The 27,993-nt window shown below is 46.7% G+C and overlaps 2 protein-coding genes and 1 non-coding gene across 4 annotated transcripts in view; 1 reads left to right on the forward strand and 2 right to left on the reverse strand.

The window, feature by feature from the left end:
• The window catches only part of CAND2 (cullin associated and neddylation dissociated 2 (putative)), a 45,272-nt gene extending 23,290 nt beyond the window's left edge, over positions 1 to 21,982 (forward strand). The window contains exons 12-15 of the mRNA XM_058288829.2: positions 2,334 to 2,503; positions 4,007 to 4,171; positions 17,736 to 17,843; positions 20,242 to 21,982. Coding sequence (XP_058144812.1) covers positions 2,334 to 2,503; positions 4,007 to 4,171; positions 17,736 to 17,843; positions 20,242 to 20,469 — 671 coding nt within the window. The 3' untranslated portion in view covers positions 20,470 to 21,982. The remainder of the gene's footprint in view (positions 1 to 2,333; positions 2,504 to 4,006; positions 4,172 to 17,735; positions 17,844 to 20,241) is intronic.
• RPL32 (ribosomal protein L32) lies at positions 21,939 to 27,503 on the reverse strand. Of its 2 annotated transcripts, none has more exons than XM_004477232.5 (4): positions 27,410 to 27,503; positions 25,825 to 25,925; positions 25,022 to 25,203; positions 21,939 to 22,117 (listed from the first exon to the last, which is right to left on the reverse strand). In XM_004477232.5, exons 2-4 carry the CDS (start codon positions 25,918 to 25,920, stop codon positions 21,988 to 21,990), a joined length of 408 nt encoding a protein of 135 aa, XP_004477289.1. In that variant the 5' UTR covers positions 25,921 to 25,925; positions 27,410 to 27,503; the 3' UTR covers positions 21,939 to 21,987. The 2 variants fall into 2 exon arrangements, with proteins under 2 accessions (XP_004477289.1, XP_004477290.1); XM_004477233.5 differs by having other exon boundaries at positions 27,348 to 27,468.
• On the reverse strand, positions 25,996 to 26,135 carry LOC111760190 (small nucleolar RNA SNORA7). Its single transcript, XR_002793953.1, has one exon. It is a non-coding gene; the product is annotated as a small nucleolar RNA SNORA7 (small nucleolar RNA).
• Positions 27,504 to 27,993: the final 490 nt, after the last annotated feature.

Below are 27,993 nucleotides of genomic sequence, written 5' to 3' on the forward strand. Positions count from 1 at the left end.
TGGCTTTGCACCAGGCGTCCTGGGCTGGCGGTCTGGGACTAGGGATGGGCAAGTTGACCGTTTGGTTAAGGTGGGACCTGCCACTCTAAAGTTACTCTTTATTTCTTTGGAATGAGAAAGTATTTTTGAGTCTAGGTAAGTATTCTGTCCCTCATCTCAATTTGGGTCCCTTGGCTTAGCCTCTGCTGGGTCCCACTGTGGTCGTTGTCAAATGGTGCTTTTCTAATTCCGTCAGTCCTTTTGTATTTATTGGTTTGCATTCTACTCTAAGGAAGAGGTTTTCCTCCTCCCCCATCTATCCATTTGTTTATTTGTTCATTGATTTAGTTAGATCATTGTAGACTCTTGGATTCCTATTTTATTTATTGGGTTGTAATCTATTATTGTCTTTATTTTTTTGTGTGTGCGCAAGGTTATCTCAGATACAGTCAGTGGGAGCCCTTCAAGCCAGCTCCTGTGATCTATGGGTTTGTTCCCATCCTTCTTTGAGCAGATCCTCTTGCTCTGGCACAATCAGGTGCTCCAGGCTTATCTTGAACCTTTCCTGCTCCAGCTCTGGAATCAACCATTTCTCCAAGGAGCCCTGATTCCTTTCAGTGGAGAATGGTATTCCAAGATTGGGACCCACAGTGCTATGGCTTCTAAGCCCCTCAGCCACCAAAACTAGGACATTTCATTCGTCTCCTAGGACTGCCATAATTAGGTACCACAGAATGATGGCTTAAAGCAAGAGAAACTTATTTTCCCACAGTTCTGGAGGCTGCAAGGATGAAATGCAGGTGTCAGCAGGGCCATAATCTGTCTAAAATCTGCAGGGAGAAGCCTTCCTTGCCCCTTCTAGCATCTTCCGGCAGCCCTTGGCTTGTAGCTGCCTCCCCCCAGGCTTCACATGGACTTCCTCCTGGTCTGTCTGTATCTAAATACAAATATTCCCCGTCTATAAGGCCGTCAGTCATACTGGATTAGGGGCCATCCCAGTCTAATCACATGCCTACAGCAGCACACATCACCACGACCATCATCACCAGCGCCGTTATTGTGTCTGTATTCCTCCCTCCCTCCCTTCCTTTCTTTCCTGCCGCAAGTTCAAAGCTGCCTCTTCTTCCACTCAGCCCCACAGGGTTCACTGTAGACCTCTCCTTTTCCATACCTGTAACTCCCTTTTACAGTGAGAAACCCAGCTCCCATTATCTACCAGATATTTATTTGCTTCATCTTGGAACACACAGATTTGGTTTGGGGATCGCTCACCCTTATGTCTGAAAAAGAAATCAGTATTTGTTTATTATTCTTTCTGTCTTTAGCTTGAGGACATCTAGTCAAAACACTTTGTTCAGAAGCTACTTTTATTTCAACTGTTTCAAATGTTAATCATTTGGAATACAGTCATGTTTTTTTAGGGATACCCCCCTATCCTTGGTTTTATTTCTTTTACTGAGTTTATAAAACATGAGCACAGTTCTAAAAGTCTAAACCGTACAAAAAGGTACATTCAGAGACGTGCTCCGTGGACGTTTCTTCACTTCTCTGAACTCCAGCAGCAGCAGCAGCTGTGAAAATACCAAGTTAACATTTCTGGAGTCTGCCGGGCCCCCCGGGCACTCTGTGCTTTCTATTCTTGACCCCATTTTAAATCCTGAGACCAGTCTTACAGCGTAGGTACCACTATCCCCTGCCCCCGTCTCCGCCTGCCAGGGCCGCTATGACAGAAACCACATCCATCGGCGTAAACAACAGGAATTTTTTGTCTCATGGTTTTGGAGGCTCCAAGGTGAAAACCAAGGTATCGGCAAGGCCTCGCCTTCCCCAAAGCCTTCGCGCTCCGGTGTGCTGGCTGGTGGTGAATCTCCGCCTCCGTCGCGTGGCGATCTGTCTCTTCTGCGGCTCCTCTTCTTGGGGTGCCGTTTTCCCTGCCTGGAAGGCCCCCGGTCTCGGATGCAGGCCCACCCCGACTCAGCGCGTCCTGCAAGGATCCCGTTTACAAACCAGTCCACAGCCACAGACCCGGGCGTTAGGACTTGAACTTGGCTTTGTCGGGGACACAAGTCAATCTAGCACATCCCCATTTTATGGATGAGGACAGTAAGCCTCTCCCAGGACCCCTGGTTCCTAAGTGGTAGAGCCTGGACTTGAACCCCGTCCACGATCCTGCACCGACTCTGAAGGGTGGTTATACGTGGCACAGAAACTCTCCGCTCCCACCTCCTCCCTCCGCCCCTTCTGCCAGGGGTACCCGGCCCTGCTTCGGCAGAGGCGGAGGCCGGAGGGCGGAGGCTGGCCTCCCTTTCCTTGGGCGGCGCCGCCCCCAACGCTCCCTCTCGCCCCCTGGCCAGGAGAGTTCATGGGCAGCCTGCAGGACCCCGACCTGGCCGTGCGCCGGGCAGCCCTGGCCTTCCTCAACTCGGCCGTGCACAACAAGCCCTCGCTCATCCGGGACCTGCTGGACGACATCCTGCCCCTCCTCTACCAGGAGACGAAGGTCCGCCGCGACCTCATCCGAGAGGTGAGCGGGGAGGGCAGGGGGCAGGGGGCGCGGGGCAGGAGCCCGGGTCCGGGGCCTGCTCCTCGGGGAGCCGGGGGTGGGGTGCCACTCGTGCCCCCGTGAGGGGTAGGCTAAAGCCCACCTGGGGCCAGGGGCCTGGGTCAAGACCTGCCCCAACGCCTCCCGGCCACGTGGCCCCGGCCAGGACAACGAATCCCCTCTGAACCTCAGTTTCCCCTCCCGGGTGAAGCGAGGGTAATTCTAGTGTCTGCGCTCACTGGCAACTCAGCAAGTTAAGTCCTGTCTCACTCTCTTAGGGCTGCTGGAACGTCCCACACACAGGGGCGGGGAGTGGGGGGCTTAAAACGGTAGAACGTCTGGGGGTCCTTGGGGCCCTTTGGGGTAACTCCTTCTCGGCCTCCATCACACGGTCATCTCTGTTTCTGTCTGTCCCCAAATTTCCTCCCCATCTGTTAAGGACACCGGTCTTTTGGGGTGTCCTTAAGCCAGTTTGGCTTCTTCTTAACTAAACATCTTCCAAGATCCTGTTTCCGAAAAGGATCACATTCACGAAAGCAGTTTTAGGGCTGGCACGTCGTTTGGGACACACAATTCAATCCATAACAAGTCCTGTAAGTGCCAGCCCTTGGGCACACAGTCGGCGCTCAGTGAATGTTGGCGACTCTGCTGTTCCTCGGTATTCAGTAGGTGTTCATGGAGCTCCCGCCCCGTGCCTAAGTGCTGGGGCTTAGTTACGGTGAGGCCTCAGAGGAGCTCGTGGCCTCCTGAAGGAGATGGACACCCACACTACTGGCTATTCCCCTGATTTAGAGCCCACTTTGTCAAGTGAGAATTTAAGGGCAGAGAGAAAAGGTGGTTTAACAGCTAAGGCACCCCACGGAGTAATAAAAAGGCCTGGACCACCTGGCATCACTGAGCAGGAAGACCTGACTATGTTTAGAGGAGTTGGGAGAGTTGGAGTCCACCCTAATCCAGTTTAACTTCATCTTACTCAGCTCTTCTTGGGGTCATAGTCACGATACCAGGGCTTAGGCCCAGTATGGGGCACAGAGCTGTACTCCACAGTTTGTGGAGTTTACCATTAAGAGCATAGCCTGGTGGTGAGAAGCTTGGACTTTAGAGTCCAAGGACCTGGGTTTTTAATCCTGGTTTTGCCACTTACCAGCTGTGTGTCCTTGGGCAAGGTAACTAACCTCTCTGTTAAATGGGGTCAATAATCACATCTTCTTCCTAGGACCAGCTTAAGTAAGATATCAGCTGTCAAGGGCCTGGCACATAATTGCTGAGAGAATTATAGCAATTATTATTATTATTATTAAGACTACTGTTATTTGTAGTAAGAGCGTTACGGGCTGAGAAAACAGGCTGGTCCAAGGCGTGGAGATGTGAGGCCGTAGGGCGCGACTAGGGGACAGCGCCCGGAGCAGGGTGCGTGCCGGGCGCGGAGGAGGTGCTCGCGCAGCCTGGGCCGCATCCCCGGCTCCCCGTCCCTCGCGCCCGCAGGTGGAGATGGGGCCCTTCAAGCACACGGTGGACGACGGGCTGGATGTGCGCAAGGCGGCCTTCGAGTGCATGTACTCCCTGCTCGAGAGCTGCCGGGGCCAGCTGGACGTGTGCGAGTTCCTCAGCCACGTGGAGGACGGGCTGAAGGACCACTACGACATCCGGGTAGGACCGAGCCCCGCCCCGGACCCACGCCCACCCCGGGCCAAGGGGACCGCCCGGGGCCCACGCGCAGCCCCGGGGACCCCCGTGAGAAGAGCTGCATTGGTTTTTTTCCAGATAAGAAAAGGAAGCCAAGTCCCCAACACTGGGGGGGAGGGGGGGTGCAGTATACTGGGCAGTCTCCGTGGAGGAGGGCCTAGGCAGGAACTCTAAAAATGGGAAATTCACAGTGACCAGCAGTGGCACTTCTATGAACAGAGACTCTGGCCTGACTCCAGTACATGCTCAGAGTGGTAGGTGCGAGCTTGTTCTTCACAGCTTTCTGTGGAGTAGGGAGAAGCGGGCAGCGTCCTCACTGCCCATCCATAGGCACTGGCCCAATCGATTGGGCAGCTCCCATCCTCGAATGCTGTGTGGCCTTAGAAAGGAGGAGCTGGTCTCTGTGTGCTGATATGGGACGTTGGCCAAGCCCCGCCGCTGAGTGATGAAAGCAAGTTGCAGCACAGCCTGGAGCTGCTTGGGCTCCTTTTTTTTTTTTTTTTTAATTGATTTTGTAAAAATATTACATTAAAAAAAATATATGAGGTCCCATTCAACCCCACCACCCCCACCCCACCACTCCCCCCCCCCCCCCAGCAACACTCATTCCCTTCACCATGACACATCCATTGCATTTGGTAAGTACATCTCTGGGCATCTCTGTACCTCATGGTCAGTGGTCCACATCACGGCCCATACTCTCCCACATTCCATCCAGTGGGCCCTGGGAGGATTTACAATGTCCGGTGATTGCCCCTGAAGCACCATCCAGGGCAACTCCAAGTCCCAAAGGCGCCTCCACATCTCATCTCTTCCTGCCATTCCCCATACCCATCAGCCACCATGGCCACTTTTCCCACTCCAATGCCACCTTTTCTCTGTGGACCTTGGATTGGTTGTGTTCATTGCACCTCTATGTCAAGAGGAGGCTCAGATTCCACATGGATACTGGATGCAATCCTCCCGCTTTCAGTTGTAGGCACTCTAGGCTCCATGGTGTGGTGGTTGTCCTTCTTCAACTCCATCTTAGCTGAGTGCGGTGAGTCCAATAAATCAGATTGTAGGAGCTGGAGTCTGTTGATGCTTAGGGCCTGGCTATCATATTGTCAGTCCAGAGATTCAAATCCCCTAAATATATCTTAAACCCCAACACCAACTACAATTCCAGTAAAGTAGCATGAAAGTCTTATGAAAAGAGATCCCATCTGAGTCCAGTTCCATCATGCAGGAACACCAGCTCCAAAGAAGGGCCATCTGACATGGCAGTGAACCCTGTCTGCCATGACCATAGAGCCCGTGGGTCTCTTTAGCCCTCAAAGGAACCTATACCTGGGGATTGTATCTACTTTATCTGTCTCTTAGACTCTGCTCAGTTGTGCATAAGGGCAATCCTTCTGACAGCCTCCAGACTCTTTTTTAGAGACTCATAGCCATATAGACTCATTTCTCCTTTCCATTTCCCCCTTACATTAGGTCAAACAGCATTTTAAAGTCATGTTATTATATGTAGACAGGGATATTCTGCTGATCCACATTGAACCTTCACTTCAAGGTCATTTTCCAGTTGCATCATCAGTTGGTAGTTGATAGTGATCCCTCGGTGCCAGGGAGGCTCATCCCCGGGTGTCATGTCCCACGCTGGGGGGAAGGCATTGCATTTACATGCTGAGTTTGGATTCGAGACTGGCCACATTTGAGTAACATGAAGGCTGTCAGGAGGAAATTCCCAGGCACAGTGCTGCTCTAGGCCTTGTTCTTATTTCAGGCATATAGGTTCACAAGCATAGTCATTAGTATCATGCTCTCACTGTTGGATCCTCATTCCTTCCTGGTCCTTGCCGTTGCACCTGGGGGACTGCCGCTGTTCCTCTAGGGACCACGACAGAGCACCCCCGGCCAGGAACTCAGTACCCCCCCAACTGTAGTTTTTAATTGTTGCCCTATGAGTATATCCAATCATTACCTTGCACCCTGGACATATGCCCTGTACAGCTCCCTGTCAGCCATATATCTCCTGTCAATAGTATCCTATACCAGTATTCCTCCACTGCCATTGTTGAACCATTCTGTGATCCAAAACTTCCTGAAAATTGAAGCCCAATATAATGTCAGGGTCCCTTACTCGTAAAATGGCATATAGCGATGGGTATAAAGGTTATATATAGAATACGTGTTGACTTGGAAAAATTCTACATCTTTCTTTTTTTTTTCCCCCCTTATTATTGAACTTCTCTTCACAAGAGCCCTAGATCACAGTAATTCATATATACAATATACAGTACTCCCACACATCTTCCATTATACCTTTTCCCTTCCACAGCGATATTCTTATAACTTATTCATATCATATTTACTTAATGTGATGTACAGACTCTGAGACAATAGCTTTCAAACAAGGTGACATCTGTGCTTACATTGTGTTCCTTACTTTAGGATATACATTTTCTAAATTTTTAGTTATCCTATGTTTTACATTATGGTTTACATTATTAGTCTGTTGTCCCCTATATGTTTATGGTGTAATATTACATGTTTTGTTTCCCTCCTTGTGTACTCTCGCAAAACTTCTCTCTTACCCCACATTTACTTTGCTTCCACACATTTTCATCCATTTTCCCATCCCCTTGGTGCCCACAGTGACAGCCAACCTCCGTTTCCTGAGGAGCCGCATCCAGAGATACTTATAACAGTGTTCAGGGCCTAACTTGCTCAACTGCCCCAATGCCCTAGGTGCCACCCTTTCTCTCGAGAGATACAGTTCCCTCTATCTGATGGCATTAGTCCTCCCCAGGATGTGGGTCCACCCCCACTCTCACTACTACCCAATGGTACCACCCACTCTGGCAAAATGAGCATTCAGATATTCCCCAGAAGCCCGTCCCACATCCGACCATCCCCTCCGAGCATCCTAAACAGGTAACCCTCTTAATTATATTTTGATACGATTTTCTCAGCATTTTACTCTCAACCAACATCTGACACTCTCCTATGTTCGTATGCTACCCCTCACTCCCCCCACTTTTTGGGCAATATTACCCGTCTGCCCATCCCCAGCCCCCCTCAAACCCGCAAAGCCCCACCCAAAGGCAACCCCTTGCCCCCATTTTATCTCTTCTTTGTGTTCATACTTACCGCCAGCTCATCATAAATTCCACCCCTGCAGACATCAGCTCACATCCTTCCTCCACCCCCCGATTTCCTGTAAGCCTATCTTCCAGTCTCTAGCTCTCTGAGGCAGCTTTCTTATTTCATATCATTGAGGTCATGTAGTATTTGTCCTTCAATGCCTGGGTTGCTTCACTCAACATAAGGTTCTCAAGATTCATCCATGTTATCACGTGTGTTTGTAGTGTATTTGTTCTTACAGCCGAGTAGTATTCCATTGTGTGTATATACCACATTTTATTGATCCATTCATCTGTTGATGGGCATTTGGGTTGATTCCAACTTTTGGCGATAGTGAACAATGCTGCTATGAACATTGGTGTACATATATCGGTTTGTGTCCTTGTTTTCAGTTCTGCTGGGTATATACCCAGCAGTGGTATTACTGGGTCATATGGCAAATCTATGGTTAGTTTTTTGAGAAACCGCCAAACTGTCCTCCAGAATGGTTGGATGCTTCTGCATTCCCACCAGCAGTGGATGAGTGTTCCCCTTTCTTCACATCCTCTCCAGCATTTGTATTCTTCTGTTTTTTTCATAGCTGCCAATCTTATGGGGGTAAGATGGTATCTCATTGTAGTTTTGATTTGCATTTCCCTGATAGCTAGAGATTTGGAGCATTTTTTCATGTGCTTTTTAGCCATTTGTATTTCTTCTTTGGAGAAGTGTCTGTTTAAATCTTTTTCCCATTTTTTAAATGGGTTGTTTATCTTTTTATTTTCAAGATATAGGAGTTCTTTATATATGTAAGTTATAAGTTTCTTATCAGATATATGGTTGCCAAATATTTTCTCCCACTGTGTGGGCTCCCTTTTAACTTTCTTGACAAACTCCTTTGAGGTGCAGAAGGATTTAATTTTGAGGAAGTCCCATTTATCGATTAGTTCTTTTGCTGGTCATGCTTTTGGTGTGATATTCATGAATCCATTTCCTATTACAAGGTCCTGTAGATGTTTCCCTACACTGCTTTTCAAGGTTTGTATGGTCTTGGCTCTTATATTTAGGTCTTTGATCCATCTTGAGTTGATCTTTGTATAAGGTGTGTGATGGTAATCCTCTTTCATTCTTCTACATATGGCTATCCAGTTCTCCAGGCACCATTTGTTCAATAGGCCACTCTCTCCCAGTTGAGAGGGTTTGATGGCTTTATCGAATATTATATGGCTATATATGTGAGGTTCTATATCAGAGCTTTCAATTCGATTCCATTGGTCTGTGTGTCTCTCCTTATGCAAATACCATGCTGTTTTCACTACTGTAGCTTTGTAGTATGTTTTGAAGTCAGGTAGTGTGATTCCTCCAATTTCGTTTGTCTTTTTCAATATGTCTTTGGCTATTCGGGTACTCTTTCCTTTCCAAATAAATTTCATAGTTAGTTTTTCTAGTTCCTTAAAGAAGGCTGTGTTGATTTTTATTGGGATTGCATTGAATGTGTAGATCAGTTTTGGTAGGATAGACATCTTAATGATATTCAGTCTTCCTATCCATGAACATGGAATATTCTTCCATTTATTTAGGTCTTCTTTGATTTCCTTGAACAGTCTTGTATAGTTCTCGGTGTATAAGTTTTTTACCTCTTTAGTTAAATTTATTCCTAAGTATTTGATTTTTTTTATTTACTATTGTGAATGGTATTTGTTTCTTGATTTCCTCCTGATCTTGCTCATTACTGGTGTACAGAAATGCTACTGATTTTTGCGCATTGATCTTATAACCTGCGACTTTACTAAACTCATTTATGAGTTCTAGAAGCTTTGTTGTAGATCTCTCAGGGTTTTCTATGTATAGGATCATGTCATCTGCAAATAATGAAATTTTGACTTCTTCCTTTCCAATTTGAATGCCTTTTATATCTGGTTCTTGCCTCAGTACTCGAGCAAGTACTTCTAAGACAATGTTAAACAGGAGCGGAGACAATGGGCATCCTTGTCTTGTTCCTGAGTTTAGAGGGAAGGATTTTAGGATTTCTCCATTGTAAACAATGTTGGCTTAAGTTTTTTGTATATACTCTTTATCATGTTCAAAAAATTTCCTTGTATTCCAATCTTTTGGAGTGTTTTTATCAAGAAAGGGTGCTGTATTTTTTCAAATGCTTTTTCTGCATCTATAGATATAATCATGTGATTTTTTTCCTTCAATCTGTTTATATGGTGTATTACATTGATTGATTTTCTTATGTTGAACCATCCTTGCATACCTGGAATAAATCCCACTTGGTCGTGGTGTATAATTCGTTTAATGTGTTGTTGAATATGATTAGCAAGTATTTTGTTAAGTATTTTTGCGTCTAGGTTCATTAGAGAAATTGGTCTGTAATTTTCCTTTCTTGTGGTGTCTTTGTTTGGCTTTGGTACTAGGGTAATGTTGGCATCATAGAAGGAATTAGGCAGTGTTCCTTCTGTTTCGATTTTTTGGAATAGTTTCAGCAGGATTGGTGTTAGTTCTTTCCAGAATGTTTTGTAGAATTCACCTGTGAAGCCATCTGGCCCTGGGCTTTTCTTAGTTGGGAGATTTTTAATGACTGATTCTATCTCTCTGCTTGTGATTGGTTTGTTAAGATCATCAATTTCTTCTTTCGTCAATATGGGTTGCTTATGTGTTTCTAGGAATTTGTCCATTTCCTCTAAATTGTCATTTTTGTTGGAATATAGTTTTTCAAAGTATCCTCTTATGATAGTCTTTATTTCTGTGGGGTCAGTGGTGATATCTCCTTTCTCATTTCTTATTTTGTGTATTTGCATCTTCTCTCTCTTTTTCTTTGTTAGTCTCGCTAAAGGTTTGTCAATTTTGTTGATCTAAAAAAACCAGCTCTTGGTCTTGTTTATCTTTTCAAGTGCTTTCTTATTTTCTATTTTATTTAGTTCTGCTCTTATCTTTGTTATTTCCTTCCTTCTTCTTCCTGTTGGGTTACTTTGTTGTTGTTTTTCTAATTCCTCAAATGTGCAGTTAGTTCTTCAATTTTTGCTCTTTCTTCTTTTTTGATATATGAATTTATGGCTATAAATTTCCCTCTCAGTACTGCTTTGCTGCATCCCATAAATTTTGGTATGTTGTGCTATCATTATCATTTGTTTCAAGGTAGTCATTGATTTCTTTTGAGATTTCCTCTTTGACCCACTGTTTTTCTAAGATTGTGCTGTTTAATTTCCAAATCGTGGTGTGAAACCTGGGCCTCTGTCCCTTGCAAATTTCCAGCTTGACTCCACTGTGGTCAGAGATATTGTTTTGTATGATTTCAATCTTTCTGAATTCATTGAGCCTTTCTTTGTGGCCTAGCATATGGTCTATCTTGGAGAATGATCCATGTGCGCTTGAGAAAAATGTATATCCTGCTGTGTTTGGGTGTAATGTTCTGTATATGTCTATTAGATCCAGCTTCTCTAATATACTGTTCAAATGTTTTGTTTCTTTGGTGATTCTCTTTTGAGATGTTCTGTCCAAGGTAGATAGTGGTGTATTAAAATTCCCCACTATAATTGTAGATGCATCTATTGTTTCACTTAGTTTTTCCAGCATTTGCTCACGTATTTAGAGGCACCCTTGTTAGGAGCATAAATATTTATGATCGTTCGATCTTCTTGACAGATTTTCCCTTTCACTAAAATGTAGTATCCTTCTTTGTCTCTCACAATTGTTTCACATTTAAAGTCTATTTTGTCTGATATTAATATAGCTACCCCTGCCTTTTTTTGGTTATTGTTTGCTTGTATGATTGTTTTCCAGCCATTGACTTTCAATTTTCATGCGTCTCTGGGTCTAAGATGTGTCTCTTGTATACAGCATACGGATGGGTCATATTTCCTTAGCCAATGTCCCAGTCTGAATCTTTTGATAGGTGAGTTTAATCCGTTGACATTCAGTGTTATTACTTTCAAGGAATTATTTGTGTTAGCCATATTTTGATTGGATTTGTGTTTGTCATATTTTGTTTGCCTTTTTTTCCTTCTATTTTTGTCTTTTTTGTTGCTCTTACACTCTCCTCCAACTCTGCCTGTCCTGTTTTTTCTTTTCTTCCTGCAGAACTCCCTTTAGAATTTCTTGAAGGGGAGATTTCTTGTTGGTATACTCTTTCAGTTTCTGTTTATCTGCGAATATTTTGAACTCTCCATCATGTTTGAATGCTAGTTTAGCTGGATAGAGTATTCTTGGTTGGAAATTTTTTTCCTTTAGTACTTTGATTATATCATACCATTGCCTTCTTGCCTCCATGGTTTCAGATGAGAAATCAGCACTTAATCTTATGGAGCTTCCCTTGTATGTGATGGTTTTCTTTTCTCTTGCTGCTTTTAGGATTTTCTCTTTGTCTTGAGCATTGGATAATTTGACAAGTATATGTCTTGGGGTGGGCCTGTTGGGGTTTATGACCAGTGGAGTGCGCTGTGCTTCTTGGATATGTACATCTGTCTCTTTCAGTAGATTGGGGAAGTTTTCAGCCATTATTTCCTGCAACACTCCTTCTGACCCCTTTCCCTTCTCTTCTCCTTCTGGAATGCCTATAATATGTATGTTTGAGCGTTTTGCATTGTCATTGAGGTCCCTAAGTCCTAGCTGGATTTTTTCTACCTTTTTATCGACCCCTTCTACTATCTGTTTGATTTCCGATGTACTGTCTTCCACATCACTAATTCTCTGCTCTGCCTCTTCTAGTCTGCTGATATTTGCTGCAAGTGTATTTTTGATTTCTTGAACTGTGGTGTTCATTCCCATCATATCTGTTATCTTTTTGCGTATGTCTGCAATTTCCCCTCCAAGTGTTGTCTTCATGTTGTTAACCTCTTTCATTACTTCATCAAATTTGTCGGTGATAAATGTTCTGAAATCTTTCATTGCTTGAGTGAAGTTCTGCTCCCCTTCCTGATTTTTAGTTTGTTGATTGGATTCAGCCATGTTTTCCTGATTACTGGTTTGGTTTGTAGGTTTTTGTTGCTGTCTGGTCATCGTTTTATCTTGACGGGTTTAATCAGTTCCTTAGCTTCTTTGTCTACTCTTGGAGATTAATTAGCTGTTGTTTTTGCGTAAGTGTTATATCTTCTCTTTGTCACTTTGTTCTTCTTATTCTAATTTCTTGTTGGTGGTTAAGTTCACTTTAAAGGAAAGTATTAGTGCCAGGGAAAGGCAATTGTGTAAGCAAGGAAAAAAGTGTAAAGTAGTATTGGTGATATATGTTAACAAAGCAAGAATATGAGATCTGGGAGGATGGAGGTTAGATTCATGTAAGATTGTGTAGAGTTATAGCAGTAGGTAGAGTACCTATTATGAGGTAGATGACTGAATATGGAAGGAATATTGTATGAGCTAAAAAGCTATTGTTTTCGTGAGAGAGGGAAAGGGGAAAGAAAGGTAATAGTTTCAAGAGTGGATAACAGGCAGAAAACAAGACAAGGGTATTAGAAATTAAAAGTTAGACACTTTGTGGATCAAAGAAAGGGAGGTGGGAGGTGGAATATAGGGGAGACAGTAGGTGATGGCGGATATCAAGATGTAGGGGAAAAGGGATAGTGTAGGTAGTCTAAATCAGTTCACACAGAAATGAGGCAGTGGAGGATAAGAAAAACCCAGCTATTGTGAGATGTTCCCTGCAGCACCTATTGTATAATTGAGTTAAAATAAAATAAGTAGAAAATGAGGGACAAGAGGGAGAGCGAAAACAGAGAAAGAAAAAATAAAAAATGAAAAAGAAAAAGGGGGGAAGAAGAGAAGAAAGGAAAAAAAAAAGGGGGTGGGCAAAGGGTGGGGAACAGGTAGGGGAAAGAAAAAAACAGATATACACGAACCACAATTGCAACACCAATTACAGCAACAACAACAACAAAAAATCCCTAAATAACTGAATAAAAAAAAAAAAAAACTTTGGGGGATATGCTGGGAGAAAAGACTAGGGGATAATGCAATATTAGCAATTAGGACATTAAAAAAAGTAAAAAATAAAATAAAATGAAAATGAAAAACAAAACAAAATGAAACGATAAAGGAAAAATGCAAACGTTGAAGGCTAGGGTATTCAAGGACCTCAGATGGACCTCAGGGCATGATGGATTCAGGGGTGGAAAGTCTGAGATATTGAAGACTCAAGAGGTGTGAGTCTCTGGGGTGTGGGCCACCAGAGTTTAGGGGATTCAGACCTGGCAACCTCAAGTCTGGTCAACAGGAGGCCTAGGGGCCCTGCAGTTTAACACAGCCCTCAGGGATCCCTGCAGCTGGGTGCCAGCCCTATGGGGGAAGTCAGATCTGCATATTCTATGTTATGGCTGAACCCTGCAATTCACTTACTCACTAGGGTTTATTTATGTGGATATTTTGTCAATTCAGCTTTTGGACGGGCTCCCACCCTATGATCCCACAAATCGGCCACCTAGGGGTGCCTCTACACCTCAGCCAATTTAATGGCGCAGGTCCAAAGCCCGGCCAGTGGGCTGCGCTCCAGTTGGAAACGCCGAAAACAGATTCCAAAACCGGAGTTCCCAAGCTTCGCAAAATATTCCCCAATCAGCTTCCAGACGTGTCTCCCTCCCTCGCCGCACCTTGTAACAACCTCCCAATTACGTCCCTTTATTGCCAACAATCTAATTCCGTTGCAGATCGGCAGCCAGGCTTGTGGGGTGGGGCTCCAGGCGGAAGCGCTATTATTTGTGTCCACAATCAAAAATTCCCGCGCTTCACAACAAAACACCGTCTGTCTCCCCAAATCGATCCGCAAAGGTGTCCCGTCCCATCAACCCCCCAACAGCCCGCCCAGGTCTCGCGAATTCCCTGGCACCGCAGAGCCACCAAAAGGCGCGGCTGCAGTGCGGGTTCCGCGGCTCCACCCACCCCCAAGGAGGGAGCAACCGTGTGCAGGTCTCACCTCCGGGCAATAGAACCCAAATTATATCTTATAGACCAATCCTCTCCGTTACCTTCCCACCAAATCGATGTCCAGACACTTCCTGCCCTGCAAAAATCCCGAAAAAGCCTGGTCCCGGAGAACCACCAGTGGCACCCAGCTGCCTCTTCCCAGGAGAGACGGCAAGGCAAGCTCACTCAGCCACCATCTTGCCGGACTCTTGGGCTCCTTTTACTACCCGTGGGAGTGAGGCCGGGGCTAGAGCGGCAGCGGGGGAGATGTAGGTTTCATTTTATCTCCTTCTGTGTGGTGCATGGTGCGTGTGTTTATGTGTGTATATATACGTTCATATCTATGTATACAATGAGCCTTGAATCAGTTTTGTAATGAAAAGCTGATTTAAAACAGTCAATAATAATTCAGGCTTGTCTTAAATGAAGAAGACGGTACATAAGTGAAAAAATAAGTGACAGACAGTTGCCCCAAAACTTCCCTCCACCTAGAGAGAACCACTGTTATAAATGTCAGTGTATTTCCTGGGATTATGCACATATGCATTTATTAACTTGCTTAGTCAAGCAAGAGTTAGTGAGGGACAGGTGCATGCCAGGGGCTGGGGACCCAGAGGTAAATGAAACAGGCAGAGTTCCTGCTCTCAGAACCACAGAGCTGTGTGTTATGTGTATTTGTATTTTGCAGAAATGAGATCTACTACATACTGTTTTGTCCCCTGGCTCCTTTAACTTAAGTTTACTGTATGTCATTCTTTCCTCGTCACTGTGTGTCTTAGTTTGCCAGAGCTGCTATAACAAATACCACAGACTGGTTGGCTTAAACAACAGGAATTTATTGTCTTCATGGTTTTGGAGGCTGGAAGTCCGAAATCAAGGTGTTGGCAGGTCGTGCTCTTTGAAAGCTGAAGTGTTCTGTGCTGGCTTGCCGGCAACCCATTACCCAATCTCCGCCTCCATCATTTGGCCATCTGTCCCCTTCTGTCTTTCGCTGTGACCAAATTCCCTCTGCTTAGACGGCTTCCTGGCATATCGGATGACAGCCACTCCCCTTGACTGAGATCCTGTTTCCGCTTGGCTGCACATCTCCAGGACTGGGGTTGGGACTCGAGGGTGTCTTTGTGTATACATCCTCGCCATCGTAGTTCACGACGGCATGAGCTCCCAGTTCCCATGCTTTGCACGCTCTCCCTAACACTGTGCTGAACATCCTGGTGCCTCGGCGGGGTAGTGAGCCACAGAGCACGTTCTTACCAAGGCCTTTGGTGCGTGCTGCCAGTTGGCCCCAGAAAGGCTGTGCCCTCCCACCAGCCTTGCGGAGGGCATCTGGGCAATGTCTCTGGACTCATAGGATGTCTGCTTCCTGCCCCCCACTCTTTTTTTTTTTAAGATTTATTTATTTTTTTATTTATTTCTCTCCCCTTCCCCCGTTCCCCCCACCCTGTTGTCTGCTTTCTGTGTCCATTCGCTGTGTGTCCTCCTGTGTTCACTTGTATTCTTGTCAGCAACACTGGGAATCTGTGTTTCTTTTTGTTGCATCATCTTGTTGTGTCAGCTCTCCGTGTGGGTGGCGCCATTCCTGGGCAGGCCACACTTTTGTCGCTCAGGGCAGCTCTCCTTACGGGGCACACTCCTTGCTCGTGGGGCTCCCCTACGCAGGGGACACCCCTGTGTGGCACGGCACTCCTTGTTTGCTTCAGCACTGTGCATGGGCCAGCTCCACACAGGTCAAGGAGGCCCGGGGTTTGAACCGTGGACCTCCCATGTCGTAGGTGGGTGCTCTATCCATTGAGCCAAATCTGCTTCCCTGCCCTCCACTCTTTTTTTTTTTTCAAAGATTTATTTATTTATTTATTTCTCTTCCCTCCCTCCCCCAACCCGGTTGTCTGTTCTCTGTGTCTATTTGCTGCATCTTGTTTCTTCGTCTGCTTCTGTTGTTGTCAGTCGCACGGGAGTCTGTGTCTCTTTTTGCTGTGTCATCTTGTTGTGTCAGCTTTCCATGTGTGTGCAGCGCCATTCCTGGGCAGGCTGCAATTTCTTTCGTGCTGGATGGCTCTCCTTATGGGGCGCGCTCCTTGCGCGTGGGGCTTCCCTACGCGGGGACACCCCTGCGTGGCAGGGCACTCCTTGCACACATCAGCACTGCGCATGGGCCAGCTCCACACGGGTCAAGGAGGCCCGGGGTTTGAACCATGTGGTAGACAGATGCTCTAACCACTGGGCCAAGTCCGCTTCCCTGCCCTCCACTCTTAATCTGTCTTTTCCTTAACTTTATTATTGTGGGATTTTTGTTTTTTAATATCTTTGCTCTTTCTACTACTTCTGCTAACCTCCAAGAAAGAGAAAATATGAAGATACACACCTTCTGCTCTCAGGGTCCCAGCCCCAAGGTCTCAGTTTCTGCAGGTTTAAAAAGGAGGTTTGGTTTCTTCCAAAGTGGAGTCCCTGGACGACTCTTTCCTTGAGAACTAGTGGAAAAGGCTAGAAACACAAAGCCCTCCAGGAGTCTCCACTGCAGGACCTCTCAGACACTCCAGGAGAGGACGGCGGGTGCCACCGGGCGTGAGTCCCATTTGGTGTCTGAGTGGCATCCTGAGGGGCTGGGTTTCACCAGTTTAAGGAAGTTCTGGGCTGGCCTGAAGCTCCAGCTCATGGGGCTTTTTCTCTGGCTTGAGCAGGTCTTTCCATTCCAAATGCCCGCTCTGGCCGCACAGCCCTCTTGCCAGCCCTTCCAGGGAGCAAAGGTCAGGGCTTTGGACCCACTCTCTCTGGGACCCCTTTGGTGCTAGGGAGGGTGGGTGTAACATCTCTTGAGCACTTACTGTTATCAAGTCTTCACATGAGTCCTTGGAGACTGAGTTCATGCTTCACAGTTTACAGGGGGAAACATGGAGGCTTCTAGAAGGGACCTGCCTGGCTCAAGGCCACAGGCTGGGTCGTGGAAGGGCCGAGGCTCATAGTTATGCCTCATGCCCTGCTCTTAGCTGCTGCAGGTCCTGCCCTGCAGTCGTGTTTAGTTGATCCCAGAATTTTTGTGTTGTTTTTTTTTAACTTAAATTGGATGCCTACATTTGAAAATTGAGATTTTACATTAACAGCAGGGTTTTTTGAAAAAACTCCAATGATCCAGCAACCCTAGGCCACATTCCCAGCTAGTCACCAGCAACTGGCACTGAGTAGCTGCTTGCCCATCTCCACCTGGCCCTCTTTCCTGGGTGACAGCCCCTGCCTGGCCCCATGGCATCTGAGCTTGCTAGCACCTCTTCCCTGGTCTACCAGGTGCTCGTCTCCTCTTCACTGATCCTCCTGAGCACAGTCAAGTGGAGTGGAGCTGGCCAAGTCAGAACGTGTTCCCTTTCCCATTTCATAGACAAGAAGACACTGAAGCCTGGAGGGGGACTCGGGCAGGGCCCAGGCAGGGGCTTAGTGGTAGAGCTGGGACTTGGGCTCCAGCCTCTGGGTCCCCGGGCCTGCTCCTTTGGTCCCGGGCCACTTGACCAAGAACCCCCTCTGCTTCCTTCCCGGGCAGATGCTGACCTTCATCATGCTTGCACGGCTGGCCACTCTGTGTCCTGCGCCCGTCCTGCAGAGGGTGGAGCGGCTCCTCGAGCCACTCAGGGCCACCTGCACTGCCAAGGTAAGCCCCTCGCCCAGCCCGGGAGCACCTGCTGGAGCCTGCACACAACATTCCGTTTTTCCTGGGCCCGTGCAGCCTCACCCCGCAAATTCTTCTTCCCATTGCATACTTGCAGGAAAAGAAGTTCAGGGAGGTTAAGTTACTGACCATGGCTACACAGCCAGTAAATAGCTCTGCCTGTATCCTTCTTTCATTCATGAACTACTTCCTGGGTGCCGGGCCTGATGGGAGGTTCTAGGGATGCAGCACTGAACAGATTGGAGCCCGACGGTCAGTCTACACATCCTAGTTAGGAAGCTGGGAAAGACCCTTAGAGAGATAGAAGTGATTGATCGATTGATACAGGGTAAAGTGCCGCTAGACATGAGTGTCTCAAGGGTGCAGAGCAGGGGCCAGGGCAGATGGCCTCACGGAAAGCTGCAGGTCTGGGAATAGAGCCTGGCATACCCAGGCAGCACCCAGGAACACCTGTTGAATGAAAAGAACTAATTTGGGCTTTGGGGGTAGGAATTAACCAAAAAGGGGTAAGAGTATTTTAGATTGAGCTTCAAGAGGCGAGATCCCTTTGGAGAAGTGGTTTGCAAGTAGCAAAATCTTTTCCCCCAAAAAATAAATCTAACACGAATAAAATGTAAAATTGACAATTGATTCATAGAATTCTACCTTTTAAGTTTAAATTTTTAATGTTTGCCTGGTATCAAGTCAATCAAAGGAAAAGATGATCCTCGGAACCATCTCAGCAGCCAAGTCATTTCTGGCTTTTCTTGGGTACAGCATCAAAAAAAAAAAAAAAATCCCAGTTCCCAGCGAGGAGGAGCTGGTGTGGCAGAGGCGGGTTCCTCGTGCCCCAGGCCAGGGTGGGAAGAGAAGCTTGTTTCCATGGTCCACACAAAAGTCCCTCCACCTGGCTGCCCAAAGGGAGGGGCAGGTGGTCTGCAGTCGTTGAAAGTGCACATAGGGTTCATTCAGTGTGGGGACTGTTGCTTTGGATGAATTTGAGAAGTAGGCTTTATAGTGCTCAGATCAAATGAGAACTAAGAGTGAACCTCTGAACTACCTCTGCTCAGCCTGGGTTTCCTGGCAGTTTGAAGACCACAGCCAGGTGAGGGTTAGCGGCTGCTGTTCCTGGAGAGCCTGCTGTTTGTCGTGCTCTGTGCTGAGTGGCGCATCAGGCCCAGTGGCCCTTCGCCACCGTTCTAAAACCTACAGAGCTCTGAAAACCCAAAACTTTTTTAGTAACTTGTGTGGCGATGAAACTTGACTTGAACTGGCTTGAGGCTCTTTATGGACTTTACCTTCCTGTTGTGAATACTCATAATATCCATATTTTTCATATATTCAGTGGGGGAAATATTAATATATTGGGGTTATTGCATCAGATCTCTGGGAGGGTGATCTGACATTATTACCTTTTCAAATCCATAAAATCCTTGATTCTAAAACACATCTGGCCCCAAGTGTTTCAGAAAAGGGTGTGTGACCCTGTCTGAAGTCATTGAATCCTCTCGGCAACCCCATGAGGAGTGGGCTCCTAGTACATGTATTTTATAAAGGGGGAAATGAGGCTCAGAGACAGAATTGCCTGGAGCCACATGAGCCCAGGACTGAACCAGGGGCCAAGTTCTCAACCAACGACACTGGGCTGCTTAGGGAAAGAGCTTAAGTACCATCTGGAGTAAATCATGGAGGGTGGGGAAAGCCCAGCCTGCAGGAATGTGGATAAGTCCCCTAAGCCGTGGGGGGATTAGTGAGATTCTCTGAATAAGGGGGAGGTGGTGGAGGGTGAGGAAACAGGAGACAGGCAAAAACAGTCTGGGATGTTTAGTTTCTCGTGGCATTTGCAGAGTGGGTTGCAGAGGCGGCTGCAGAGGCAGGGAGCTGAGTGGGGGAAAGAGGCCAGTTTCCTGGGGAAGTGGGTCGCAGTATTACCCATTCAGCCAAGTCATAAGTGCCAAGAGCTTGTTTTTAACAGGGATAGATGGGCTGGGCCCCTGCTCTCAGTGGGAGGAGATAAAAATAATCAAGTGAATACAGCACTTGTGTCACCATCAAATTATTTATTAATGAAAATAAATAAGGGTGGGCAATTTAGATGATTAGGGGTGGGAGCGGGGAGGCTTGGGTAACACTGAAGCCAAGATTTGAATGACAAAGAACTGTCATCTGGGGAATGACAAGCAAGTGCAAAAGTCCAAGGTGGAAAAGAGCTGAAGAGTTGGAACGGGAAGTCAGTGAGGCTGAAGGCCTGGGAGAGGGAAGCGGGGCAGCGTCCCGTGATATTTAAGGTGGTTCTAGCTGCTGGGTCAGATGACAGGGGTTGAAAGGAAGCCAGTGACCAGTGAGGCAGCTGTGGTGTAGGGCCAAGCTCACTATAGGATGGCTCTGTTTCCCACTTTAGGTCAAAGCAGGCTCCGTGAAACAGGAGTTCGAGAAGCAAGACGAGCTGAAGCGCTCCGCGATGAGGGCGGTGGCCGCCCTGCTGACCATCCCCGAGGTGGGGAAGAGCCCCATCATGGCTGACTTCTCTTCCCAAATCCGATCCAACCCCGAACTTGCTGCTCTCTTTGAAAGCATCCAAAAGGATTCTGCTTCACCGCCCAGCACAGAGTCAATGGAGCTCAGCTAGACCTTCCCCAGCCCGCAAGTGGGCCCTTCTCGAGGGGCCCACCTGAGCCCCAAGCCTTACCCTCCTGCCCTTATACAGACCGCAGGCCTCTACTGCTGTCATCTCAAAGGGGTCCTCCTGCTCCCCAAGGGGCTGACAGTGCCTTCACGTGGACCCCAACCTACAGGTCCCCAACAAGAGCTGTGAGGCTGCTAACCCTGGGGCCCTTTAACTCAGGACAGTCAAAGCAATTGGCCAAAGCTTTCCCAACACTCCCATAGAAGATCCGGGTTCAACTCCTCTGTACCCACCACTTTCCAGACTAGTTCCTTCAAACCAGGGAATCCCTGCCTCACAAAGCACTGACTAGGATTTAGACCTCGTGCTCCTGAGGGCTGTGAAAGATGGGACAGCAGGCTGACCTTTCCCACTGGTGTCCCAAATTCATCACTCATATCACTTCTATTTTTTCACTTCTCATGGTCTTGAATCTGTGCCAAAAATTTGTGCTCTGGTGGGGCATCTTTCTTAAAAACCTCTAATACCACTGACTTATTCATATTTCCTGCCTTTTTATACCCAGCTGGTTTTGTTGTTCTGAGGAAAGTTTTGAACATGTCATTTCTGAGTTTCAGTGGAGTACACCATGCCATATCCTTGAAAGATCTATATTGTCACTTAACAGTATTTTGAAGTCTACTTATTTCTTGGAAAGGCAGGATCATGTCATAGATTTTGTAAACTTCCAACTAGAGTACAGATTCTAGCTAATGTTGCCCAAGAAAGTAGTGTTAAATTACAAGTTCTGGGAGTCCTTATCATGAGGTAAGGATCTTACACTGTGAGAAACCGCTGCTAAACTATGGGACAATTCAAAGACTGGAAGCTATTTTTCAACTATCCAGGATTGACAGAACATTTTGAGTGTAATTAATGCCACTGAATCGTACACTTAACAATGGTTAGACAGACAGCTTGGTGTTATGTGTGACCTCAATAAATGAAAACCCCAAGACTGATCATGCAGAAAAATTTGTGAATCACTCTATTGTGTATTTTTAAAGAACAGAAGAAGCCATAGGGTGCTATTTTGGCACCCTGTAAGAATTTAATAAATGTTATCTGGATCCTTTCATTTCCTCAATCCTCACAAGAACCACATAAGGAAACTGGCCCAACTTTACAAACTGAGGCTCAGAATGACTAAATGCGCAGAAGAGCAAGGCTACTCAGGGATCTTGAACACACCTTGGTCTGGCGGCCAAGCCCAGGTGCTTCCCTTCTTCCCCAGCTGGACCCAATCAAGGCTAGCCTGGACGCCCAAGGTCATGTTCCCTGAGGAAGAACTGAATGCCCTCTACAAGCTCCCTCCTGAACCAAAGATGCCACAGGGCTCGAACCGGCAAAAGAGCCAAACAATCTGTGACAACCTGTCAAAGTTAGCCAAGAAATGGAAACTAAAAGGGGGTGGGAGGAAATACCAGATGGCAGACTTTTTATGGTTTTATTTCACACAAATAAAACTTGAAAACAAGCTGTCTATTCATTTTCCTCGCTGCGTAGCCGGGCATTGGGATTGGTGACTCTGATGGCCAGCTGGGCTGCTCTTTCCACGATGGCTTTGCGGTTCTTGGAAGAAACGTTGTGAGCAATCTCAGCACAGTAAGATCTGGAAGAGAATCAAGTGGGTAAGGAACAAGCCAGCCCTTAACACACACACCTGGAAGAATCCCCCTGGGGAGGCAATGGCTTTGGTCACCTTTCCTTCACACAACAGCACTGGGCAGAGACCAGCACACCCCGAGTCCCAACTCACGACTCCCCAATATTAGCAGGAAGGTTCTTAAGCACTCCTTGCTAGTGACAAGGAGGCTTTAGTTCACACAGCACCTTCACTGGCCCCTCATTAATCCCCACAGCAGCCTTGTAGTCTAGGTATCACTTCCCTTTTACAGATGAAGAAACCAAGGTCCACAAAAGGGGAAATGAATTCCCAAGTCACACAGCAAGGCATGGACAGAGCCAGACTCCAGGTTGAGGCACTCGTCCCCTCAGTTCTTCTGGCTAATCTGTCCAACTCTTAATGTGGTCTTGGGGAGCTTGGACTTGGCCATGGAAAGTTCTGGAACACTCGGCTCACGTGACCAAGAGCAGAATCCACTAGTCTGAATCAAATAAGGGCTTCCCAGTGCCAGATAATAGGCATTTTACTGCTAACAGTGACTGCTGAAGACACAATTCAGGTTGACAGGAGAAGTAGTGCTGACAAGTTACCCTGTAAGAAGCTATACCTACCATTTCCTGAGTACCCACTGTGTGTCAGATACTGTTCTAGTGCTTTCTGTTCTTTTGCATTAATTTCTCACACTTCTAAGAGGCAGCTACACCAAGCCTAGATTAAGAATAAATTAGCCTCATGTGATCAAAGGAACGTATTTCAGTAAGGTGATTTATGATGTCATTATGACTAGAGTAAGAAAAGACTGCTGGAGCGATTTCAAGCACAGAAAAACAAGACTGTAAGGGGTAATCCCTTGAGGCAGTGAACTATATATATATAGTCTTTTCAAAAACTCTGGCAGGAAAATAGTTTAACACCAGAACAGACAAAAGAATCCAGACAAAGACCTGTTTTATCTAGAAGGGTCCAACTCAAGTTCAAAGTAGCTAAATTTTTTAATGTTCCCACAATGTTTTCGAAGACTTAAATGCTTATTGCAATAACATGTTATAAGGATTTTTAATGGATACAAAATATTCCACCCAGTGCTTATACTCAATCACTCACCACCAATTATCTTCAAATTGTTCCCAATTGTTCAGTTACTGCTCTAATGACCAGCTCTAAAATTTCCCTTCTTTTCAATTATTTAAGGATAAATACCTAGAAATTGAGCTTATTGATCAAAGGTGGTAGGTACATATTATGGCTCCTGACACACCGCCAAGCTGCTCTCTCTTTATATATAGCTTTATGGCAACCAGCAACACCTGTCAATCATACTGCAAATGAAGTCAGAATAACCGTATGTTATTTTTACTACTTTTATCTCTGACCATGTTATGTATCTATAAATATATAAATACATAAATGTTATTAGGGATGCTCTCTGCATATCCCTGGTAATACACTTGTTAGCTTCAGTTTAACAGTAAGGAAAAAAAAACGAACTTTCCTCTGCTTAACCAAAAAAACCACCACCACTCCCTCCAATCCAGATTTGTGTGAAGTGTCTAAATCATTTCCCATTTCCCTTTTGAAGCCTCCTTATTCCTCTGTCCTAGTATTTGGAACTGAGTGCCCAGGGGCCTAAGTAGACCATTCAGTCCATTATACAGAGCCCTCCCGGTGTCTAACTTGCTCGAAAGAACTGGGAAGTAACTCACTTGCACTTTCCCATCCTTATACCTCTGGGGAAGCTGCTCTGCCTGGAAGTCGTCCTCCTTTTCCCCACCTCTAATTGCACTCAGCGCTCAAGTCCCCCTCGCCCCCACTCAGGCAGCAACTCCTTTGTTGCTGCACATTCACCCCTCACTACAGTGCAGACTGAGTGCCCCTTAGGTCTGAAACTACATTTGATCCCCTCCCCTGCCCCCCACTGAATAAAGCAATGTTCCGGAAATGATGCCAAAAGTATACTGCAGTGTTCATTAAATCAAGCTAAGTCCTCCTCTTTCCTGGTCTTGGGTCTCTGCAATATTTGGGCAGGGTGGTGGTAGTGGTATCTTGGAAGGGAATTAGAGGCTTGGTAGGAAGGGCCATGTTTCTCACCCCCATGCAAGGTAATGAGAGCAGGCCACAGCTCACGTCCTGGCTGAAGTCATGTCTAGGTTTAGGAGCAGAATGGGGCAAGAATACCCTGGGAAACTCTGGAGAACCTCACTCTGTGCCCCAGAACTTAGTCTGATACCAACTATTGCTTGGAGAAGCCTACCATCCAGAGGCAGGATGGAGCTGCCTCTAATGAAAGTGAGGACATGGCTGCCATGGATGCAGCCTATCACCGACATTGCTCAATGTTCCCAAGAGCTAAATGGATCTATGAAAGGTAACTGGGCAAACGGATACTTTCCTAGAGCGCTGCCAGGTAAGGGCACACAACCCCAGTTAAAGAATTTACACTATTCAGAGGAGGAGGGAGTCAGAGCAGGCCAGCGAGGGTGCAGCCTGTGATCTAGAAAGACAGCACCAGAAGGTACAGAAAGGTAGGGGTCTCTGAAGAACCCGTGGAAAGGTCCCACGAGAGGAAGAACTAGCCTCTGGGAATCTGCCAGAAACAAACACACCTGACACTTCAGACCTTCCCTTTCCCCTTCTGTACCCAGGAAAGCCAGACCCCCCTCCCTTACTTCTGAGGACAAGTCTCCCTTTCTCCAGCACAAGAAACATTCTGAAGCCCCAACAAGCATTCTCTAAGCTCCTGCGGGGAACTACTTCAGATTTCCTTCTAGAATATATATCTCCTCCAAATGCATCCCAAGGGAGTCTAGAGACCCTCCCCACAAGGCCCTCTAAATGGATGCTCAGATGCAGGCTTCTGACACCTCATCTTGAAGGCAGCACCCAACTCACTTGTTGCACATGAGCAGCACTTCCAGCTCCTTGACATTGTGGACCAGGAACTTTCGGAAGCCGCTGGGTAGCATGTGCTTCGTTTTCTTGTTGCTCCCATAACCAATGTTGGGCATCAAGATCTGGCCCTTGAATCTTCTCCGCACCCTGTTGTCAATGCCTCTGGGTTTCCGCCAGTTACGCTGAAATACACGCACAGGTGGGTTCACGTCTGTGTAGAATGCCAAATCGTCTTTGGGGAAGGGAGAACTCCAAATGAAAACAGGCCCCAAAAAACCACAATTGTCATGTTTGGATAACAAGATTTCCCTACTCTATATGGTTTTTTTCAGTGAAAAAAGTAGAGGCTCCTGCCTTTGACCATCAAGGATGTATCCTGGGTTGGGGAGCCCACCTCCCATCCCGACTCCTCTTAAGCAAAATAAAAGTAGAGCAAATACTGACGGAACTGTGCATATAGTAACCAAACATAGATTTAGACATTTCTCATTTATAAGATAGAGATAATCTATCCCTTGTGTTGTTCATAAGGCCAAAGACAAAACAAAGCCCTCTAGATGTCTCATTTAAACAAACAAAAAAGTGTCATTTAAATGCAAACATTCAGCTTACTCGTCAAGCCATGGCGAGATCCAGTAAGGCAGACTCTGGGAGACTTGGGCTTTTAAGGAGAGCTCTTCTACCAAACACACTGCTCATTTTACCAAAGGTAATCTGCCGACTAGGTGATGTCAGAAATGCCTCTTTAGGAGCCCCCCCTCTTTCTTCACCCCAACACCCATTTCCATCCCAAGGCCACATACCTTAATTTTGACATATCTGTCTGATTGGTGCCTGATGAACTTCTTGGTCCTCTTTTTGACGATCTTGGGCTTCACTAGGGGTCTGAGGGCAGCCATGATGCCTTCAAGAAAAAGGCAGAACACGTCTAAGAAAAGAGTCCTGGAAGGTGGCCTTCCTGCCCAGGGTTTGAACACTGTCGCAGAGGATCTTCCAATCACCAGCTACTGAGTAAACTGGGAATGGAATGGGCATCTCTGCCAGGCTTGCTTTCCCTCCCATCTCCGAAGCTGGTAGAATACTAGCCATTCTCCAGACGCGATCCTGGGAGGTCAGGGCTCACCTCACCCAGTCGGAGCCCAAGAACGAAGGCCAATGGCAGAACCCAAAACTGACCCCAAGATGGTCTCAGCCTAAAAGCAACATCAAATCCTACCAAAAAGGGAGGGGAATCCTACCCCAAGAAGCATAGCATACCAACCCCCCAATCTGGTTAAATTAAAAAACAACAACAACAAAGCTTTATTTCAAATTGAAAACAAAGCAAAACAAAACAGAAAAAAAGGAACTCAACAAGTTATAGAAGCATTACTTCTAAAAAGTTCTGTCCAGGCGATTTCATCTCATATACATGACATAGTCAAAGTCTCCTTATTAATGAAAAAAAAAAAAGCTTAATCACATTCAGTTTCCTATTAGTTGTATGAGCCTTGGGCATCTACTTGAACCTGAGTCTCAGTTTTAACACCTGGAAAAGAGAGATGCTGCTGCACACGGCAGGTTTGCCCATCGCCCAGCACAAAACAAATAACCCCATAAAGAGAAGCTTACAATTCCCCTATAATACAGCTCCTCTTATACCCTGGAGGCCCACACAAAATCATACCATACTTCTAAAATGCTTCAAGACCTCGAACATACTCTTGTACCTAATGATCACCCTCTGAGAATCAGCCTAAAAGACACCTTCCTCAAGGAAGTCTTCCCGGTTATTCCGTTTTCTTCAGAGCCATTTTTTGCTCGGCACACGGACACTTTTCCTCCAGGACCATAATATCCTCAAAGGCAAGGGTGCAGCTTCACCTTCGTATTCCCAGAGATCCTGACCGCTGTCAGGCTCTCTTTTTAACCACCTAACTAGTCGACTCACAGCTGTTTCGGGCGGTGCAGCTGCAGCCGCAATGCCCCTAGTCCGAGACGGGCGCGGGGAGCGCACCGGGCCGCAGCAGTGAACAGTACACGTGGGCAAGCACCGCCGGGCGCCGGGACCCGGGGATAAGAGCAGAGCCGCCAGGTCGGGCACCCCGAGCTGCTCCACCGTCAGAGAGATCCCTTTGGTCTGGACACAACGGGCGCCCTGAGCTCCGTGAACTGAATCCAGCTTTCAACAGCTCTGACCCCAGGCGGCTCCCGTAGGAGGGCGAGCAGCCCCGGGGGAGGAAACCCGTTTCGACCCCGGCCGCTTCGCTACGGTCGTTGGCGCTCCAGCCAGCCGACCAGTACCATGGCCACCGAGACGACCGCGCGGAAGGGGAGGCCGCCTCACCAGGGGGCGATGGGATCAGATAGAAGCCGTAGGGTCGCGGATGGACGATGATTGTGACTCACCGGGTCGGAGATGGCGACCACCTCCGTAGGCAGCGCCGAGGAAGAGAGGGAAGGAGAGGTGGCGCGCAAGCGATGATGGAACTTACCCCCTGGGTCCTGGCAGAGAAAATGTGAGTCCTTTCGGCTACGAATTTTTCAAAGGAAAACCAAAAGCCAGAGGAAAAATATTGCAAAAATGCTTATATATATCTATATTTCATTAGACATTAATTTTATAGGAGTAATGCTGGAAATTTGTCATATATGCCCTTGGAACCACGTAGAAAATATAAAGTTCTTTTTGAGCTTCCAAGACCTGGCGGCACACATACTTCCGCCAGCACTTGAAGCCCGGCGTTCCGAGGATAATCCAGCTTTTAGGTTATTTCCGCCAGCGTTCCGTCTGTCCCGAGGAGCGCCTCTTAGTGGCCAGGAGGGAACAAACCAGGGACTTCCTAATAATTCACTCAGGTGAACTTACACAGTAAGTAGTAGCGGGAGTCTAACGGCCAACACTCAGTGGGCACTTACTATCCCCACTACAAGTCTATGAGGTAGTACTTGCATATGTGAAAACTGAAGAGTCCACACTTCTGACCATCAAA

This window comes from Dasypus novemcinctus, chromosome 26 (genome assembly GCF_030445035.2).
Source record: "Dasypus novemcinctus isolate mDasNov1 chromosome 26, mDasNov1.1.hap2, whole genome shotgun sequence".
Taxonomy (NCBI): domain Eukaryota; kingdom Metazoa; phylum Chordata; class Mammalia; order Cingulata; family Dasypodidae; genus Dasypus; species Dasypus novemcinctus.